The 17,244-nt window shown below is 36.4% G+C and overlaps 1 protein-coding gene across 2 annotated transcripts in view; it reads left to right on the forward strand.

Annotated features, from left to right (window-relative positions):
* The window catches only part of VWA8 (von Willebrand factor A domain containing 8), a 353,871-nt gene that overhangs the window by 127,822 nt on the left and 208,805 nt on the right, over positions 1–17,244 (forward strand). For both annotated transcript variants that reach the window (XR_005376290.1, XM_038569648.1), the window contains exons 15-18: positions 133–301; positions 1,884–1,961; positions 9,072–9,187; positions 16,186–16,292. Coding sequence is in view for 1 of the 2 variants with exons in the window: in XM_038569648.1 (XP_038425576.1) it covers positions 133–301; positions 1,884–1,961; positions 9,072–9,187; positions 16,186–16,292 (470 nt within the window). In the remaining variant the exon portion in view is untranslated. The remainder of the gene's footprint in view (positions 1–132; positions 302–1,883; positions 1,962–9,071; positions 9,188–16,185; positions 16,293–17,244) is intronic.

Consider the following 17,244-nt stretch of genomic DNA (forward strand, 5'->3'; position numbering starts at 1 on the left):
AAAAAATAAATTTATCATTAAAAAAAAAAAAAACCAGCAAGAGGCTTATCATTGCCCTAGGCTTTAGCTACCATGACCTGATTTCTGGTGTGAAAGTTTATGTTTGTTTGTTTTATTTTTTTCCCCTTTTAGATCCATTTTTCCTGTCCACCCCTCCTTCAGAATCATTGCCTTGGCAGAGCCTCCTGTTATTGGAAGCACAACACAGCAGTGGTTGGGACCAGAATTCTTAACCATGTTCTTGTTCCATTATATGAAACCACTTGTCAAAAGTGAAGAAATTCAAGTGATTAAGGAAATGGTAAGAGTAAGGCTAGCTCTAGCCTGCTGCCTTCAACTTTTCTTATTTTAAGGTACTCTGACACCTGTCAGAGCAGAGTTGGACATTTCTGGCTGCTTCTTCCCATTTACTCCCAAATTTCCTGATATATGGTTCTCATACTTCAGCATTTTTCAAAATCATCTGGAGGGCCTAATAAAATGTGGATTGCTGAGGCATTAGGTCTGGGATGGTACACGAGAATATACATTTCTGAAATTCTTAGGTGATACCCATGCTGCTGATCTGGGGACCACACTTTGAGAACTGTGGATATAAGCTATCTCTCCATTTTCCTCATGAGGAGGCAGTTTTAGGATTCCTTTTCCATGTAAAAATCAGCCAAGGATGACTATTTTGAGTTCCTCCTATAAAGGGAGGCCAAATATATTTTAGTTCCTTAGCCTTTAGAAAATACAAAGTAGTTCTGTTCTCCTCAGTACTGTAATGTATCATACACTTACCTGATTAGTTATCTGGTGGCTTGTAGTATATGTAATGTGTTATTAAGTGCTTCACCTTTTAGAGTTTTAGAACTGCATTGTTCAATGTAGCACTAGCCACATTCAATAAATTTCAAAAGTTCAGTTTCTCAGTCATATTTCAAGTGGTCAGTAAACACACAGGGGCTTTCAGCTACTGTATTAGATAGCATAGGTAAAGAACATTTCCATCATCACAGAAAGTTCTAGTAGGCAGTGTTGTTCTCAATCACAAATAATTAACTTTTTACATAAATGCACTCATCCCCTTTTAAACACCAGAATGAGCTGATTAATTTTAGATCTTGTGCGCGCAGTGGTGGATAAGGGCATAGGCTTTCAATTGAAACAACTTATTCTGAAGTGCCAAATCCACTCCTTAACAGCTTCTAGATCTTGGGTAGATTACCTAACCATAGTGTCTGAAATGATTACAGTATACCAGTCATTGTTCTAACAACTCTCTGATCTTTGTAAATTAAAATGAAAGATATGTCATTGTTACCATTAAATTTCTCATAATTTAATTCAGTTAACTATTTAATTAGATTAAAATTGTTAGAATTCAAGCAACCAGTGTGTGTTATTTGGGCAACTGTTCTTTAGAGGTCATTGATAAACCGATTATGCCCCCTATGTATGTGATTTTAAAGTCCTTTAAAAAATGAATAGCCTGGGCATCCATCCTTTGTACCAGATGCCTTACGTCACTAGATAGACAAATTACTAATAAGTGAAGGAGTTTGGTTTTAATAAGAAAAATGCCTAAATTAGTGTTCAAAAAATTATGCCGGAGCTAACAAATAATTATGAGAAGTTTTTTCTGGGTACACTTTGTGCCAGTTTTTAATTGAGTTAGAGGCTCCTTTCTCTTTTATCCTGGTGATGGGATTGTAAATGAAGAGTGGCTTGGTTTTAACCTCCTGATTGTTAAAGAGAAAGCAGATGCTTAAGTGTTATCATTAGGGACTTTCTAAAAATATAATTCTAATATTGTTTGCTAAGTAGCCAGAATTTCTGGTTAATTGGTCAGCTATTCCCACTTATTCTTTCTGTCTTTTCTCAATTCTCTCATAAAATAGGTCCCAAATATACCTCAGGAAGCTTTGGACAGATTGTTATCATTTACACACAAACTCAGAGAGACACAGGATCCCACGGTAAGTCTGGGCTTTTTCCCATAGGATTTTTTGTTGTTGACATGCTGTTGCTTTATGTTCTCAGAGTTTAATGCTTTAAAATCTATTTTTCAAGCTGGTATTTTTATCTCTTATACTGTGCTTTGCCCTGTGCATATATTTTACTCTTTCAGTGATTTGAACATTTATTTACTCTAGCTACTCATGGCTGGTCTCATAGAAAAACAACTAGCTCTAGAGCTTGGTGATCCTAGGGTTTCGGTTTTGGCCCCCGGGCTCCTGTCCTGAGCAGTCTCATCCAGTCTTAACACTTCAAGTGTGACCTCTTCTGTTAATGACCAAATCTTTCTCTTCATCTTCTAATTTCGCTTTTCTCATTGATTCTAATTGTATTTCCATCCTGGGATGGTGTAGGGGCAGGAAACTTTTCCCTTCCTTCTTTCTAGGTTCTTTGGCTGACCTAATTAAATTAAATTAAATTAAATTCACATGAGACAGACTAAAGAAAAACTAATATCAGAAAATCCGATTTAATTCCATATGTACAGGAGCCCCGTAAAAATACTTGACTTAAAGCAGTGACCAAAGCAGACAGCTTTTATACCTTTTAGACAAACAATAAATTTATAAAGAATTAGTAAGACAAAGAAGTTCGGGCCTGGGGTAGTAAGGGTAGTAAATTAGTGACGAAGTAACAACGTTTGTTTATATTGCCATCTTGGCCCTTTGTTCCCTATTTCTAGAGATAAGGATGCCTTCTACCCTCCTGGGACAGAGAGGGTGCCTTTCATAGGGTGGATTTATTTCCTGCTTTCCTGGGACAGAGGAGGGTCAGAATGTCCTTGCACTAGCTGTTTCTTAAGTAACTTTAATTCAAACTAATAAATATGTCAAAATGGCATATTTTGGGGTGGCATATTCTGTCCCCCTCTTAAAATTTTTTGCATGACTTTTTTTTTAGCATTCACAGTTGAAAACATTTTTGCGCTATTAACAAAAACTAACCCCTGCTGTCAAACATCTAATACACTCAGTATAATTCATGCTTTATCAGGGGTGAAGTGAAAAGGTTAGTTTTCAGTCTGGGGTCTTGAAGCAATAATTAATATTTTAAATAGGCCAAGGCAAATTATATATTTGCCCACAAAGGGATAAAATGTTATTTGCTTTGGGCTAGAATTTTAGTACTGACGCCTGGTCATATCATGCCAATCGGAAGTGTGATTGGTGATTACATATGCATTCGAATAGCAAAAAATAAATAAAGAGCTAATTCTTCCTTAACAAATGCAGTTTGGTAAGTGAAATCTTTTAAAACTCAGGACACTTAGGGAATAAAGAAGAGGGGCTTCATGTTTAAAAAGTTGGAAACCACTGCATATGTTGAAGGATCAAGGGTTATCACCAACTCTGAATCTGTGTTCTCCTCTGTAAAATGGGAAGTGCCATCCACTTCATAAGGAAGTCGTAGTGATTAAACATGAGAATGTGTGTGAAGAATCTCTTCCTTAGTAGCTACTTAATAGATGGTTTCTTTCACTTCCCAACTGGATCCTCTGGGATTGGTAGAAATCCAACATATCTTATACCACTAACCTGTCTTTCCCCTTTAAATCTATTCCTATTTCTTATTTAGTTTTCTGACTGTGTTAATAATCTGTCTCCTTGCTTTCCCATGATCTCCACTTAGCCTGAAAGCACATCTCATCAATTTGGCATCATGATGTCTCATCCATTCTCTTACCTATCACCAGTAACTGTCCTAGTATTTGGTTTCATAATCCTTCTCCTGGAATATTGCTCTTTCCTTTTGACTACCCTCACCACCAACAGTTCATTCCTTGTGTGGCCCTGGATTGCTTTCCTGTGCCTGTTGTAACAAATTACCCTAAACTGCTGGCTTATAGCAACAGAAATTTATTTTCTCACTCTTCGGGATGCCAAAAGTTTGGAATGTGTATTACTGAGTTGAAGCTGAGGTATCAGCAGCGCTCCCGCAGGGGCTCAAGGGGAGAATCTGTCCTTTGCCTTTTCCAGGTTCCAGTGGCTACCAGCATTCCTTGACTTGGGACATCACTATCTTAATTTCTGCTTCCCTCTTCACATCACCTTCTCTTCGTTGAGTCTCTTCAGACTTCTTTCTGCCTCCTTTTTGCAAGGATATATGTAGTTGCATTTAGGAGCACCCAAATAATCCAGGATAATATCTTCATCTCAAAATTTTTTATTTAGTGTGGTCTGCAAAGTCAACTTTGCCATATAAACTAAAACTCATAGGTTCTAGGGATTAGGAATTGGGTATCTTTGGAGGGAGGACCATTTTCCAGCTGTCACAGATCCCCTATTAATAACCCCTGATTGATAACCTCATCTCCAATTTGTCCCTTACTTGTTCTTTTCAGCTACACCATTCTCTTTCTTGTTCCTTGAACCCACTCGTGTCTGCCTTAGGGCCCTTGGCACTCAGTGTTTCCTCTGCCTTGACTGTTCTTACTTTACAGATGCCTCTGCTTCTACTTCCGGTGACTCTGGGATGTGCTTTCTCCCTGTTCTGCCCTTTAGAGGGAAGTAACCTCTCTCCCCAACCTGCTTTCCTGTCGCCTGACATATGATTCTGTTATTGATCAGATGTGGCTGTATTACAGGTTTATTTTCATCTCTTCAATTAGTATTAGTATTTGAACTACTTGAACACACTGTTGTTTATTCTTTTCTTCCCATTTTCTGGCCTGGTGCCAGGCCCATAAGGGACAATTAACAAATGCTTGATGGATGAATGAATGAAGTGATTAGTTAATTAACTACTACTTTATTGACACATTGTCCCTAAAGTTTTCTGTCCCTGAGAATGGTATTATTTTCATAAAAGAAACAATTCTTTAAGAGAAAAAAAGAGAAACTTACTGAAAAAATTTCTGATCAAATCCTTCATATTTTTAAGCTGAATTACAATTACTAATCTTGCTAATATAAAAAAGCCCTTGAGTTGTGCTCTTAAACTCCATCACTGTGGTACCAAAGGGAATGTGCTCATGTCCTCACACTCTTTTTTGCAAGATAAAACTACAGTCAGAAACTTAATGTTATAGGGGCATCTGGGTGGCTCAGTGGTTGAGCGTCTGCCTTCTGCTCAGGTCGAGATCTCGGGGTCCTGGGATGGAGTCCTGCATCGAACTCCCCACAGGGAGCCTGCTTCTGCTGATGTCTCTGCCTCTCTCTCTGTGTTTCATGAATAGATAAATAAAATCCTAAAAAGAAAAAGAAATGTTAATGTTATAAACATTAAACACATTAAGAATTTTTAAATTAAAGTGCATTCTCAATTTTTATTTGATAGTGTGAGAGCAGAAATAACCAAACCCTTTATTCAACACTTAAATGGCTCAACATTAAGCTTTATTCTGATTTTTTTTTTTTTTAACACTGGATGTTATTGTAAAGCATCTCGGTGTTATCAAATGAGAAAAATGGTATTTTTCAAAATCAATAGAGAGCCTCCCTCACTGAACACTGGAATGAAATGTGAAGCCTGAATTCATTGTCATTCTTGGATGAGATTAGAATATGGTACATGAGGAAGTTACCATAGGGATTATTGGGACCCTCATCATGAGAATCCTCAGGTTGGGAGTTTTTTATCAAACATTTGCTATGATTAAAATGGGAATTTTTTGTGGACCCACATGGGAATTGCTAGGTCATATTTAGCTTTTGATACTTTAAATCATACTGGCTGAAATAAGCTTATTCTCAATTCTTCCTTCTTTCTTATATCCATCTGGTGCCAAGTTCCCTGAAATATTTGTTGATTCCTTCTCTCCAGTCTTTTTTTTTTTTTTTTGCCAGTAACCTTTCTGTACCTTATCATTTTATTGACAGATCACTGCAGTAACTTTCTGTTTCCTGTCTAAGGTCTCTCTGTCCTTCAGCTACTTTGTGTGTGACCGCCGCCAGATTAATCTTTCTAAAATCACATTACCGCTTTGCATGTAACAAAGTCCTGTTGCCTTTAGAGTAAGACCAAACTCCTCCAAGTATCAGGTCTTTGTCACCCAGCAAGACGTTCTAGTAGAAGTGGGCCGGTTTCCTCACATTCTGCATTTATTTCTGTTCCTTTTGCTCTCATGCCTTTGTTCATAGCATTTCTCTTGCCCGCTTGAACATTTTAATTTTAAGCCCCTCTAGCAGTTGTCAAGTGCTTCGCTTATGTTGGCATTAAATTATATGCTAGTTTGAATTGCAATTTATACTTTCTTATATTTAAATATTGTCTCCTTGTCTAGAATGCAAATTTGTCGAAAACAAGGATGAACCAAATGTTTGCTTGTAAATGAATTCTTTGAGACATAGAATGTGTTCTTTAATAGAAAAGAGGATACATCATAAATGATGATCATGCTCCCAACCTAGTCCCCAAAGGACCATTTAACCCATCTTGTAGCTGAAATATAATAGTAGCTCCAGCACACCAGCATCTCCTGGAGCTGCAAAATACACACGGGAGGAGGTCAGTGCCCTTTGTTCTTTCCTGGATGTGCAGAGACTACCTTCAGTGAAATGCCGGAGTAAGCAAGTAGAGGTGACTTGGGCATCTTGGCATCCTTCCACCATCTATCCTGAACCCTCTGCTAACTTCATGGAGTCCTCTTCTGTGTTCTGTTAGGGGCTCAGGGCCACTGTACTGCCCTCATCGCCTCCTGTGACATTTCACCCTGGCCTCTTCTGACCTCCTAAAGAGCAAGTTGCTTCAGAAGTTCTCTTTTCTGGTTTTCAGTGAAAACTGCTGTCTCCTAATGTTGCTGATCTAAATTAGGAATTAATCCAGTAATAATCTGATACATTAAATTCATATTAGGGGCACCTAGTATGGCTCAGTGGTTGAACATCTGCCTTCAGCTCAGGTTGTGATTCTAGGGTCCTGGGATCAAGTCCCACATCAAGCTCCCTGCAGGAAGCCTACTTCTCCCTCTGCCTATGTCTCTGCCTCTCTCTCTCTGTCGCTCATGAATAAATAAATAAAATCTTTAAAAAAAATTTTCATCTAAAGTACAAGTCACATCCCCTTCCTGTGTTAGATTTTTTTTTTTCCATTTTGAAGAGGCTGACTTTCAACAAAAATTGCTGACATTTGTTGAACACCTATGTGTCTGACCTAAGGGCTTTAGAACAATCAATCTTTCTTTCTTTCTTTCTTTCTTTCTTTCTTTCTTTCTTTCTTTCTTTCTTTCTTTCTTTCTTTCTTTCTTTCTTTCTCTTTCTTTCTTTCTTTCTTTCTTTCTTTCTTTCTTTCTTTCTTTCTTTCTTTCTTTCTTTTTTTGTTTCAAGTTTTTATTTTAATTCCAGTTAGTTAACATACAGTGTAATATTAATTTCTGGTGTAGAATTTAGTGATTCAACACTTCAGTACAATGCCCGGTGTTCATCACAAGTGCCCTACTTAATCTACATCAGCCATTTATCTATCCCACCCACCCACCTCTTCTCCAGCAACTCTGTTTGTTCTCTATAGTTTAGAGTCTGTTTTCTGGCGTGCCTCTCTTTTTTTTTCCCCATATGTTCATGTTTTGTTTCTTAAATTCCACATATGAGTGAAATCATATGGTATTTATCTTTCTCTGACTTACTTAGCATAATACTCCTGGCTCCATTCATGTCACAGCTAATGGCAAGATTTTTTATGGCTGAGTAATATTCCATTGTGTGTGTTTATGTGTATACCACCTCTTTATCCATTCATCAGTCAATGGACATTTGGGCTCTTTCTATAATTTGGCTATTGTTGAGAATGATGCTATAAACAGGGTGCATGTATCCCTTTGAATCAGCATTTTTGAATCCTTTGGTTAAATACCTAGTAGTGCAATTGCTGAGTTGTAAGGTAGTTCTATTTTTAACTTTTTGAGGAACCCCGTACTGTTTTCCAGAATGGTTGCAACAGTGTGCATTCCCACCAATAGTGTAAGAGGGTCCCCCTCTCTCCAAATCCCCACCAGCAATCGTTGTTTTCTGTGTTGTTAATTTTAGCTATCCTCACAGGTGTGAAGTGATATCTCATCATGGTTTTGATTTGTATTTCCCTGATGTTGAGTGAAGTTGAGCTTTTTTTTCATATATCTTTTAGCCTTCTAGATGTCTTCTTTGGAGAAATGTCTATTCATGTCTCCTGCCTATTTTTTATCGGGGTTATTTGTTTTTTAGGTGTTGAATTTGGTAAGTTTTTTATAGACTGTGGATACTAACACTCTTAACAGCCTTAAAAGTGAAGGCATTATTATTGCCAACTAAAAGATGAGAAAACCAAGGCTTGAAAATGTCAAATAATCCACCAGGCTAATAGATGGGAGCCTGATTTGTCTGATTTGAACAGTGATAAACTTTATCATTACATTACACTGCCCACTAGGATGATTTCAATACCATGTCAACAAATACTTACTCATACTCACATATCCTGAGTTCCATACTAGCAGCTCTATTAATGGAATTTCTTTCTTTTTTTTAAAGAATAAGAAAACAAAGTGAAATTATTCTGGCAGTTTAAGGGAAGGATTTCAAACTGCAAGCTGCCACCCAAAGGATAAACTGGTTGACACCTCTGTGGTCAGAAACCTAAATTGTCCACAATTCCTTTTCTCTGTATCAGAAGCCATAGATCTACTTAAAGCTCTGAGCATTTTCAAGCTATCTTAACAGTTAGGTTTTGTGGAGGCAGGAAAAAAAAGAGCTCTTTTTTTTCCTGCCTCCACAAAACCTAACAACTGTACATAACTGTACATAAAAGCTATTTGTAAGTCAGGTGTGATCTGTATTATGTAACATCTTTCCTCCATCCAACGTCCTCTCCCCTCCACCCAAAAAACATATATTCTCAGCACTTAGCACAACGAAAACAGTGTTATTGAATTTAACTGATAAACACTTTTTATAGATTCTTTTTTAAAAAACCATCTTTAAGGTTGTTAAGTGTAAATTGGTTTTCATTTATTTTTATTTGTAATTCATTAACAGTACATATGTATTTTAAGTTTGGCCTTGTCCTTCAGGAATAATGAATTCTGCTCTGCTACTCATCTAAAGCGACTCAGCAAGTTGAAACAAGACTCTTAACAGGCTGTCTTTGCCTTTTGACAGGCACAGTCACTGGCAGCATCACTTTCCACCAGACAGCTGTTGCGGATTTCTCGTCGATTATCACAGTACCCGAATGAAAATCTTCACAGTGCAGTTACTAAAGCCTGCCTTTCCAGGTAACCATATTCCTCTTTCTCACTAAATTCAAGTTTCTGTGTCTTTGCTAAAATGGTAACATAAGTTTAATTAATAGTCAATACCCATAAGTCTGGAGAAAGTATTGCCTGAATATGTAGCTATTTCAATCTCATGTTCAGTTGTTAGAACATATCTTATCCTACTTAAGCATAGCAATTTTAAGAGATATTTTATAGATGAGAAAACTATTTAAGTCACTTGCTCAAGTCAGAGAGTAGTAAATAAGTAAAAGTGGGTTTGGGATTTGAATGGTGGTTTATGTGTCTTCTGAACTGGTGCTCTTCAGCATTATACTGAGCACCTCCCAAATTACCATTGGAACTCTCCGTGCTTGATGGTACTCTCCTATTGCCTAAGTTTAACAAAACTAGTATCTTTGTAGTCTACACTAATATTTTTTATACTTGCTTGGAAATTATATAAAATATTGGCTTATAGAATTTTTTTTACAAAATCATACTTGCATGAAACCATATTAAAAGAATAATAAAAAAGAAGGACGTCTGGGTGGCTCAGTCAGTAAGCATCTGCCTTCAGCTCAGGTCATGGTATAAAGGATATATACCAAAAGTTTAAAGCAAACATCTTTATGATAAAATACTTATATTTCCTTTAGAGTTAGGAGTAGAACAAGAATGTCACCTTTCTATACTTTCAGCCAGAGCATTTGCCCAAAGTTATCTGATTGGCTACCTAAAAAATTCAAGAGAAACAGTATGTCATTAGAAAAATAGAGTGGGGATCTCTGGGTGGCTCAGCGGTTTAGCGCTGCCTTCGGCCCAGGGCGTGATCCTGGAGACCCGGGATCGAGTCCCACATCGGGCTCCCTGCATGGAGCCTGCTTCTCCCTCTGCCTGTGTCTCTGCCTCTCTCTCTCTCTGTCTATCATGAATGAATAAATAAAATCTTAAAAAAAAAAAAAAGAAAAATAGAGTTAGTGAGATTACTTATAAATCCAAATCAGTGACATTCCTATATTCCACTAACAATCAATTGAGGAAGTCTAATTTTTTTTAAATTTTTTTATTTATTTATGATAGAGAGAGAGAGAGAGAGAGAGAGAGAGAGAGGCAGAGACACAGGCAGAGGGAGAAGCAGGCTCCATGCACCAGGAGCCTGACGTGGGATTCGATCCCGGGTCTCCAGGATCGCACCCTGGGCCAAAGGCAGGCGCTAAACCGCTGCACCACCCAGGGATCCCGAGGAAGTCTAACTTTTAAAAATAATCCCATTTGAAATGATAGTAGAATGCTTTGAGCACCTAAGAGTAAGTCTAATGACATGTAATGCTTTTATGGAGAAAAGCATAAATCTTTATTGAAAGCTGAAAAGGACCTAAAGGGAAGCTATACCATGTTCATGGAAGGGAAGTATTGTAGAGCTGTTTTGCTCCAAATTTTATATAGATATGATCTAGTCGGATACTACTAAGGATATACAGAATTTGGCAAGCTGATCTCAAAATTGGCATGGAAATAATAGCAGAGGAAATTTTGAGGAACATTAAGAGTTGTACTTTTTCTGTCAGATATCAGAATCCTTTATAAAACTATATTCATTGCTTATAGTATGATATTGGTGCAAGGAAAGACAAATAGATTATTAGAATAGACTACAGAGATCAGAAACAGACCTACACATCTGTGGGAAGTTAGTATATATCAAAAGTAGCATTATAAGTCAGTGTGGGAATGGATGGACTTGTCAATAGATGATTAAAAATGAAAAATATCCATTTATCTCATACAAAAAGTAAAATCCAGATATATGACAGAAACATTATAAGCCACTCTATAAGTTATAAGCCACAAACCAAGAGATCTTTGATAAAATTTGTAATCACAAAAGGACTGGTATTCAGGGACTATAAAGTATACAAACTAAAGAGATGAAAGAATGAACCCTAAATGGGCAAAGGATGAATAGGCATGCACAGAAGTTAATTCAGATGACCAATAAACATTTGAAAAGATGCTCAACTTCATTATTAATCAGGGAAATGAGATTTAAAACAAAAATCAGCTATCATTTTATACTCTTATAACTTTTACCTATAAAAATTAACATTTTCTGTGAATAGAAGAAAATGTAATTACATTACTACTGTTGGAAGGGAAGTGTCATCACTTTGGAGTTATCTCACAGTATCTTTATGCCTAAGTATATTAATACTCTGAGTTGAGGATTCTATTTCTTGATGTCACCTCAGAGAAAGACTTAAATGAACGGATAAGGAGGCATGTATAAGAATGTTCATTGCATCATTGTAATAATGAAAAATTGGAAATAACTTATCTGTCCATCTGTAGGGAATGAATATATAAATTGAAATATTCATGTAATGAGATACTAAACAGTAGTTAAAATGAAGTAGCTCTATGTGTATCAATCATGGCAGTTTAATATCAAGTAGAAAAAAAATACAGTTTGCAAGAGGAGAGTTGGTATATACTGCCATCTCTAAAAATGTTAATACAGCAAAAATGCAATTATTTTTAATTCATACATATATAGCAAAATAAAAATATGAATAAGAGAAATACACACCAGTTTCAGGGTGAGAATTATCTCCAGGGATGGAGAGAGATTAAATGCTTAATAGTTCCTGTAGTTTTCTATATGTTTGAAATACTTCATAGTTTTAAACAATTTAAAAAACTTAAAATTGCTTACTTTTATACTCACAAATATTTCACTATATAACTTAATTTTTCCAGTGTTATCAACTGACCACATTAAGCTCTACTTTATTACCACTCTATGGCACTTTGCAAAAAGTGAAACAGCTCTCTTGATTTATGCATTATCTGTTGGCTTTAGCAAGCCTACAAATTAAAAAACCTTTTTTACTAACCTTCTATTCAGAATACCACAATCACAGAAAGGAAAAAAGAAAATTATTGATGCATAAAGGTTTTTTCTTTTTTAATGACCTTATTCCATATTGAAGCAGTGAAAAGAAATTGAATTTCACACACAAAAAATTTTTAATTGATATAATTTATATTCATGAAGTCTATTATTTAGCAAACAAAACAAAAGAAATGCTCTAGTGTAAATTTGTTAAACATTAAATTTATTGAATATTAGCTTGGCTTTTAAAATCTTGTTAATTTAATTTTTAAAATACTTTTCATTTGTTTATGCCTGTTGAGTTCAGATTGGAACATTTCTTCATCTGAGGGAATAGTTCCCTAGGTACTTGATCCTCATATACTATTTTTTTTTTTCTTCTCTCATATACTTTAATATGTACACCAAGTCTTGGAGCTAAATGCCTACTTCATTTTCTGGATAGTTGAAAACCTAAGAAACCAAAGGGAAGAAACTTTAGAAGGTTAGGAAGTTATCAGATCTTTTATATTCCAAAAGTTTTTATTGTAGAAGAGTTAATGTGTAGTTCCTATAAGAGTCCTATTCCACGCAAGTATTTTGCATTCCATTACAGTATTTACTTATAGAAAATCTTGGGGTGATGATTCTTTAGCGTTGAAATTTGAGGCAGAATTATAAAAATTAGAAATGAAGATTAACTGTCTCTGACATTGAGGTAATTTTCTCATTCACCAAAAACCTACTTTGCATACAATATTTTTCAAGAATTTTCTTGTGACATAAAATGAATGACATCTATATAAAATTCCCACTCTTTATATTAAGTAATGTTTTAAAAATCATGAGCCTGATAGGACTAATCATACACAGTATGAAATGATTATAATTATTGTTGATGTGTATTTTTTGTTCTTCTGAAGAATGATTTTGCTTTCGGGAGAGACTATTCAGGGATTTATTTCTAGCTTTAAAAATTGCTGTTCGGGGCACCTGGATGGCTCAGTCAGTTAAGTATATGACTCTTGATCTCAGGGCTATGAGTTCAAGCCCCACATTGGGCTCCATACTGGGCATGGAGCCTACTTTTTAAAAAAAAAAAATTGCTGTTGAGTGTTTTAAGACTATAATTTCAGAAACCTAGATCTTTAGTTTTTTTTTGTTACTCAGCTTACTCTATAAGTCTAGCAAATCTCAGTTATTTTAATGGGTCTTTGGAAACTGTTTGGTTCCATTTATCTTCCAGATATCTTGGCTAAAGTAAGTACCTTCAAACATTTGAAATTTGTTAATAACTTTTATATGCCCTTTTTCCTTTTCTAGTACTTCATCTGTCTGAATTGACAAACAAAACCTTCCCAGAAAAGTAAATAACTCACATATAATAAACTAATGTTATAAATAGGATGGGCCATGTTATCTTTTTTTTTTTTTTTTGTAAGATTTTATTTATTTATTCATGAGAGACACAGATTGAGAGGCAGAGACACAGGCAGAGGGAGAAGCAGCCTCCTTGCGGGGAGCTGGATGTGGGACTGGATCCCAGGACTCCAGGACCGCGCCGTCAGTCAAAGGCAGACAGTCAAACCCCTTAGCCACCCACACATCCCGAGCCATATGTCATCTTAAATATTCCAATGCTGTTTATAAACTTAATATTAAAATCACGGGTATCAATTAACTAATTACACACTCTAAATAGAAGTCAGAAGGCTGTCTTGATAACCCCTGAGGCCCACAGTCTTTTTCTCCCACTCTTACTACTAATGGCAACATCCATCTTTCCTGCACTGGTAATTTGGGAGCATCCCCATCCTTACTCTAGCTTCTCATGCTACCATCCTATCTTATTCTTTAATCCAAAGATTATATCTCACTTCTGTGACATTGACACAGTTATTTGAGTTAGCCTCGGGTAACTACTCCTGTTTCTGTGTTTCCCGGAATGTGGTTGAATCTTTATTTTTTTGTTACAACCAAGACTATAGAGACTGGAGACTTTCCAGTTCTCTTATTGCTGGTAGTAAATGAAGATAACAATGATAATGGTTTTTAAAAGGCACTAATGCTCATAATGATAAATACGCTTTAAAACTTTACAACAGGATATGCCTTTGCTTTTGTTCTAGGAAAGTAGGATAGAGTGATATTTCATTCATTCACTCATTTATTTTACAAAAGGCCACAGAAGGAGAGGAAAAAGCAAGTAGAAAATATCAGTGAGCAATGGAAAAGGAAGTCATTAACTAGAAAAAATTGAAACCTAGAAAAATTAAGGTCGACCTCATACTACCTGACATACTTTCTCCTCATTTGTGGGGTCAGCCGGTATCTTTTAAAATGTAGATTCTAGAGGTAAATATATTTCAGCTTCCATATTACCTTTGATTATGTGGTAGTGCTGTCTGGGTGTGAGGTTGAGAATAATTCTGAAACATTCAATCTCAGTAGAAAAGAGTATCATATTTTGGCAAGCAGTGTGTCTGTCACTGCCAATGGAAGGGATGCCTATATGCCTATATGCCCTTTTTTGCAGTTCCCTACGGGCTTCGGAGGGCAGTCTAGAAATGTCCCAGTACAGGAGTCAGTGAGGCTGTATAGATGTCAGGGGTTTCTGGGAATACCACACAGTCTCAACTTGAAAGTGGTTATTATTGATCAAGGTGGTCTGACAGGAAGTAATGGAGGTACAGCTGGGTAGGACACTAATATGTGGAGATGGGCAGGTCAGACATGGTGCCAAGACCGAGGCTCTGGAAACAAGATGAAAGCCCAGGTATTGGGTCTGAAAGATGAAGTGAGGCCTTGGTTTTAAAAAAGGTGACAATCTAGGAACTACGATGAAAGGTCAGAGATGAACAACAGTTAAGTCCTACTTGATGCTCAACTGATGAGCTACCGACACAGAGTGATAGAAATCCCCCCAATCATAGCCTGGAACCAAAATGAGGAGGCAAGTGAGGGACAGGGTCATGTATGTGAATTCTGTCACAGGGACAGGAAATCCATCAATTCCTCACACACTCATTCTTTTGCTGCCTTGCTCACACCAGTGTCTCTTTTGCTAGAGCTTATACTCAAGGCTGTAGGAGCCACCACCAAGGATTTAGAGCTATGGAAATCCTAAGTTAGAAGTGTCATGTTCGAGGCACCTGGGTGGCTCAGCCAGTTAAGCATCTGCCTTCGGCTCAGGTCATGATCTCAGGGTCCTGGGGTTGAGCTTTATATTGGGCTCCCCACTCAGTGGGGAGTCTGCTTCTTTCTCTCCCTTTAATCCTCCACCCCACCCATGACCCCCCTCACCCAACACTCTTGCTTTCTCTCCAGCTCTCTTTCTCAAATAAATAAGTAAAATATTTTCTTTTAAAAAAAGTGTTATGTTCTTAGTTTATTTGGAATATTGTGGCAATAGCAGTTACTTTATAGTAGGATAGCACAGGTAAAAAGTTAAAAATCATTTCTGCAGGCTTGCTTGGGATCATAAATTCCAGATTCAACTTGATTTGGGTAGGTGGAAAACTTCATTTTCATGATGTAAGCCCATGAGGCTCATACAATCTATCTGTCGATGAAGAATGCCTCTGCCACTCACCAGATTGTTGTTTTGACAGCATATATATAGAATAGACAAGCTGGTATATTTTTTAAATGGAAGGAAAGACCATACTGTATAATCCTAAATTGAATAATCTGTGTTAGAAAGTAAACATCATTAATCCACTAATTTGAATTTCTGATTGCCAGGTTAGAGCAGGTTAAAGTGTTGTTTTATCTATTTAAGAAAATTTGGTAATCCAGTTAAACAGTTAAACAAGATTTATGAGGTACACTAAATCCATTTTAAAAAGTAAATTAAGTCTTATCCTATAAAATGTTGTATATACCTGAATACTGCTAATTACAAGTAAGTTTTATTAGAGGAGATCAACCAATATTCATCCTCACAGGTACTTAAAGTTTATATTTATTTCAAGACTTTTTATTACTTGGATTTCATGGCTCAAGACTCATCTTCCTTAATTGATTGTATTGAGATAAAGAGAGAGAAGGAGAGAAAGAGTTTGTGTGTGTGTGTGTGCCAAAAAGATACTTAGGAATCACAGTAAGCTTTGACTTTATCATTATGTCCTCCCTGCCCCACCAGGTTCTTACCAAGCCTTGCGAGGTCAGCATTAGAAAAAAACTTGGCAGATGCTGAAATAGAAATAAGTACGGATAATCATCAGGAACCAGAACTGGAGAATTACAAATGTAAGTATTTGACTTGTTTCTTTTTTAAGTGAAATAATAATTATCAAACATTTGTATTATTTATTATTATAATTTCAATAAAAAGTGGCTTTGTTTTCCATCTACTTTGTTTTATGTATTGGGTTGAAGAAAAGAATCTTTTATTTATTTGTTTTTAAATTGAAACCCACTTACAAATTAAATCTTAGAATATTTCCTTTATTTGGGGGCACTTGCATGGCTTAGTTGGTTAAGCGCCTGCCTGCGCTCAGGTCATGATCTCTGGGTCCTGGGATCTCCCTGCTTAGCAGGGAGTCTACTTCCCCTCTCTCATTACTCCACCCCCTTACTTGTGTACACATTCTCTCTCTCTCTCTCTCTCAAATAAATAAAATCTTTTTTTAGAAACAGAATATTTCCTTTATTTCAGTGCATACCAGATATAGGTCCTCCTCCAAAGATTCACAGTTGACACAAACATATTCAAGGCTCTAAGAATCCCTGCCATAAATAAACTTGCATGATTTGGTTTTACCTTTTTTTCCCAAATATATTTCACCATAGAATCTAGAATTCTATTTTCTTTGTCCAACATTTACATTTTGAGGACCACTAGTGTCCTATGGGTTATGTTCAGGAAACTGTTCTAGGTTGATCTAAAATAAAATAATATTCAGAGTACCATTTTCATGCCTTCTTACTCCTTCTGTTTCCACTCATTGTCTTTTGTGAGACTTTTCTTCTGGGTAACCATAAGTATTTTGAGCTTTTGGAAAGTTTAGCTTTTCCTGTAGAAGTTCCTGATTCTTCAATTAGAGCACAACAAAAGGTTCTCTATTTTTTGAGGTAATTACATATTCTATCAAAAATCCAATGTGGAGCCACTGTCTGACAAGGACTTATTGTGGTCCTCTTTGTAGTAGATATTTTTAATAGTTGGGGCTACACTGAGACAGGAATTTGGTGTTAAAGA

The sequence above is a fragment of the Canis lupus genome, chromosome 22 (genome assembly GCF_011100685.1).
Source record: "Canis lupus familiaris isolate Mischka breed German Shepherd chromosome 22, alternate assembly UU_Cfam_GSD_1.0, whole genome shotgun sequence".
Classification (NCBI taxonomy): domain Eukaryota; kingdom Metazoa; phylum Chordata; class Mammalia; order Carnivora; family Canidae; genus Canis; species Canis lupus.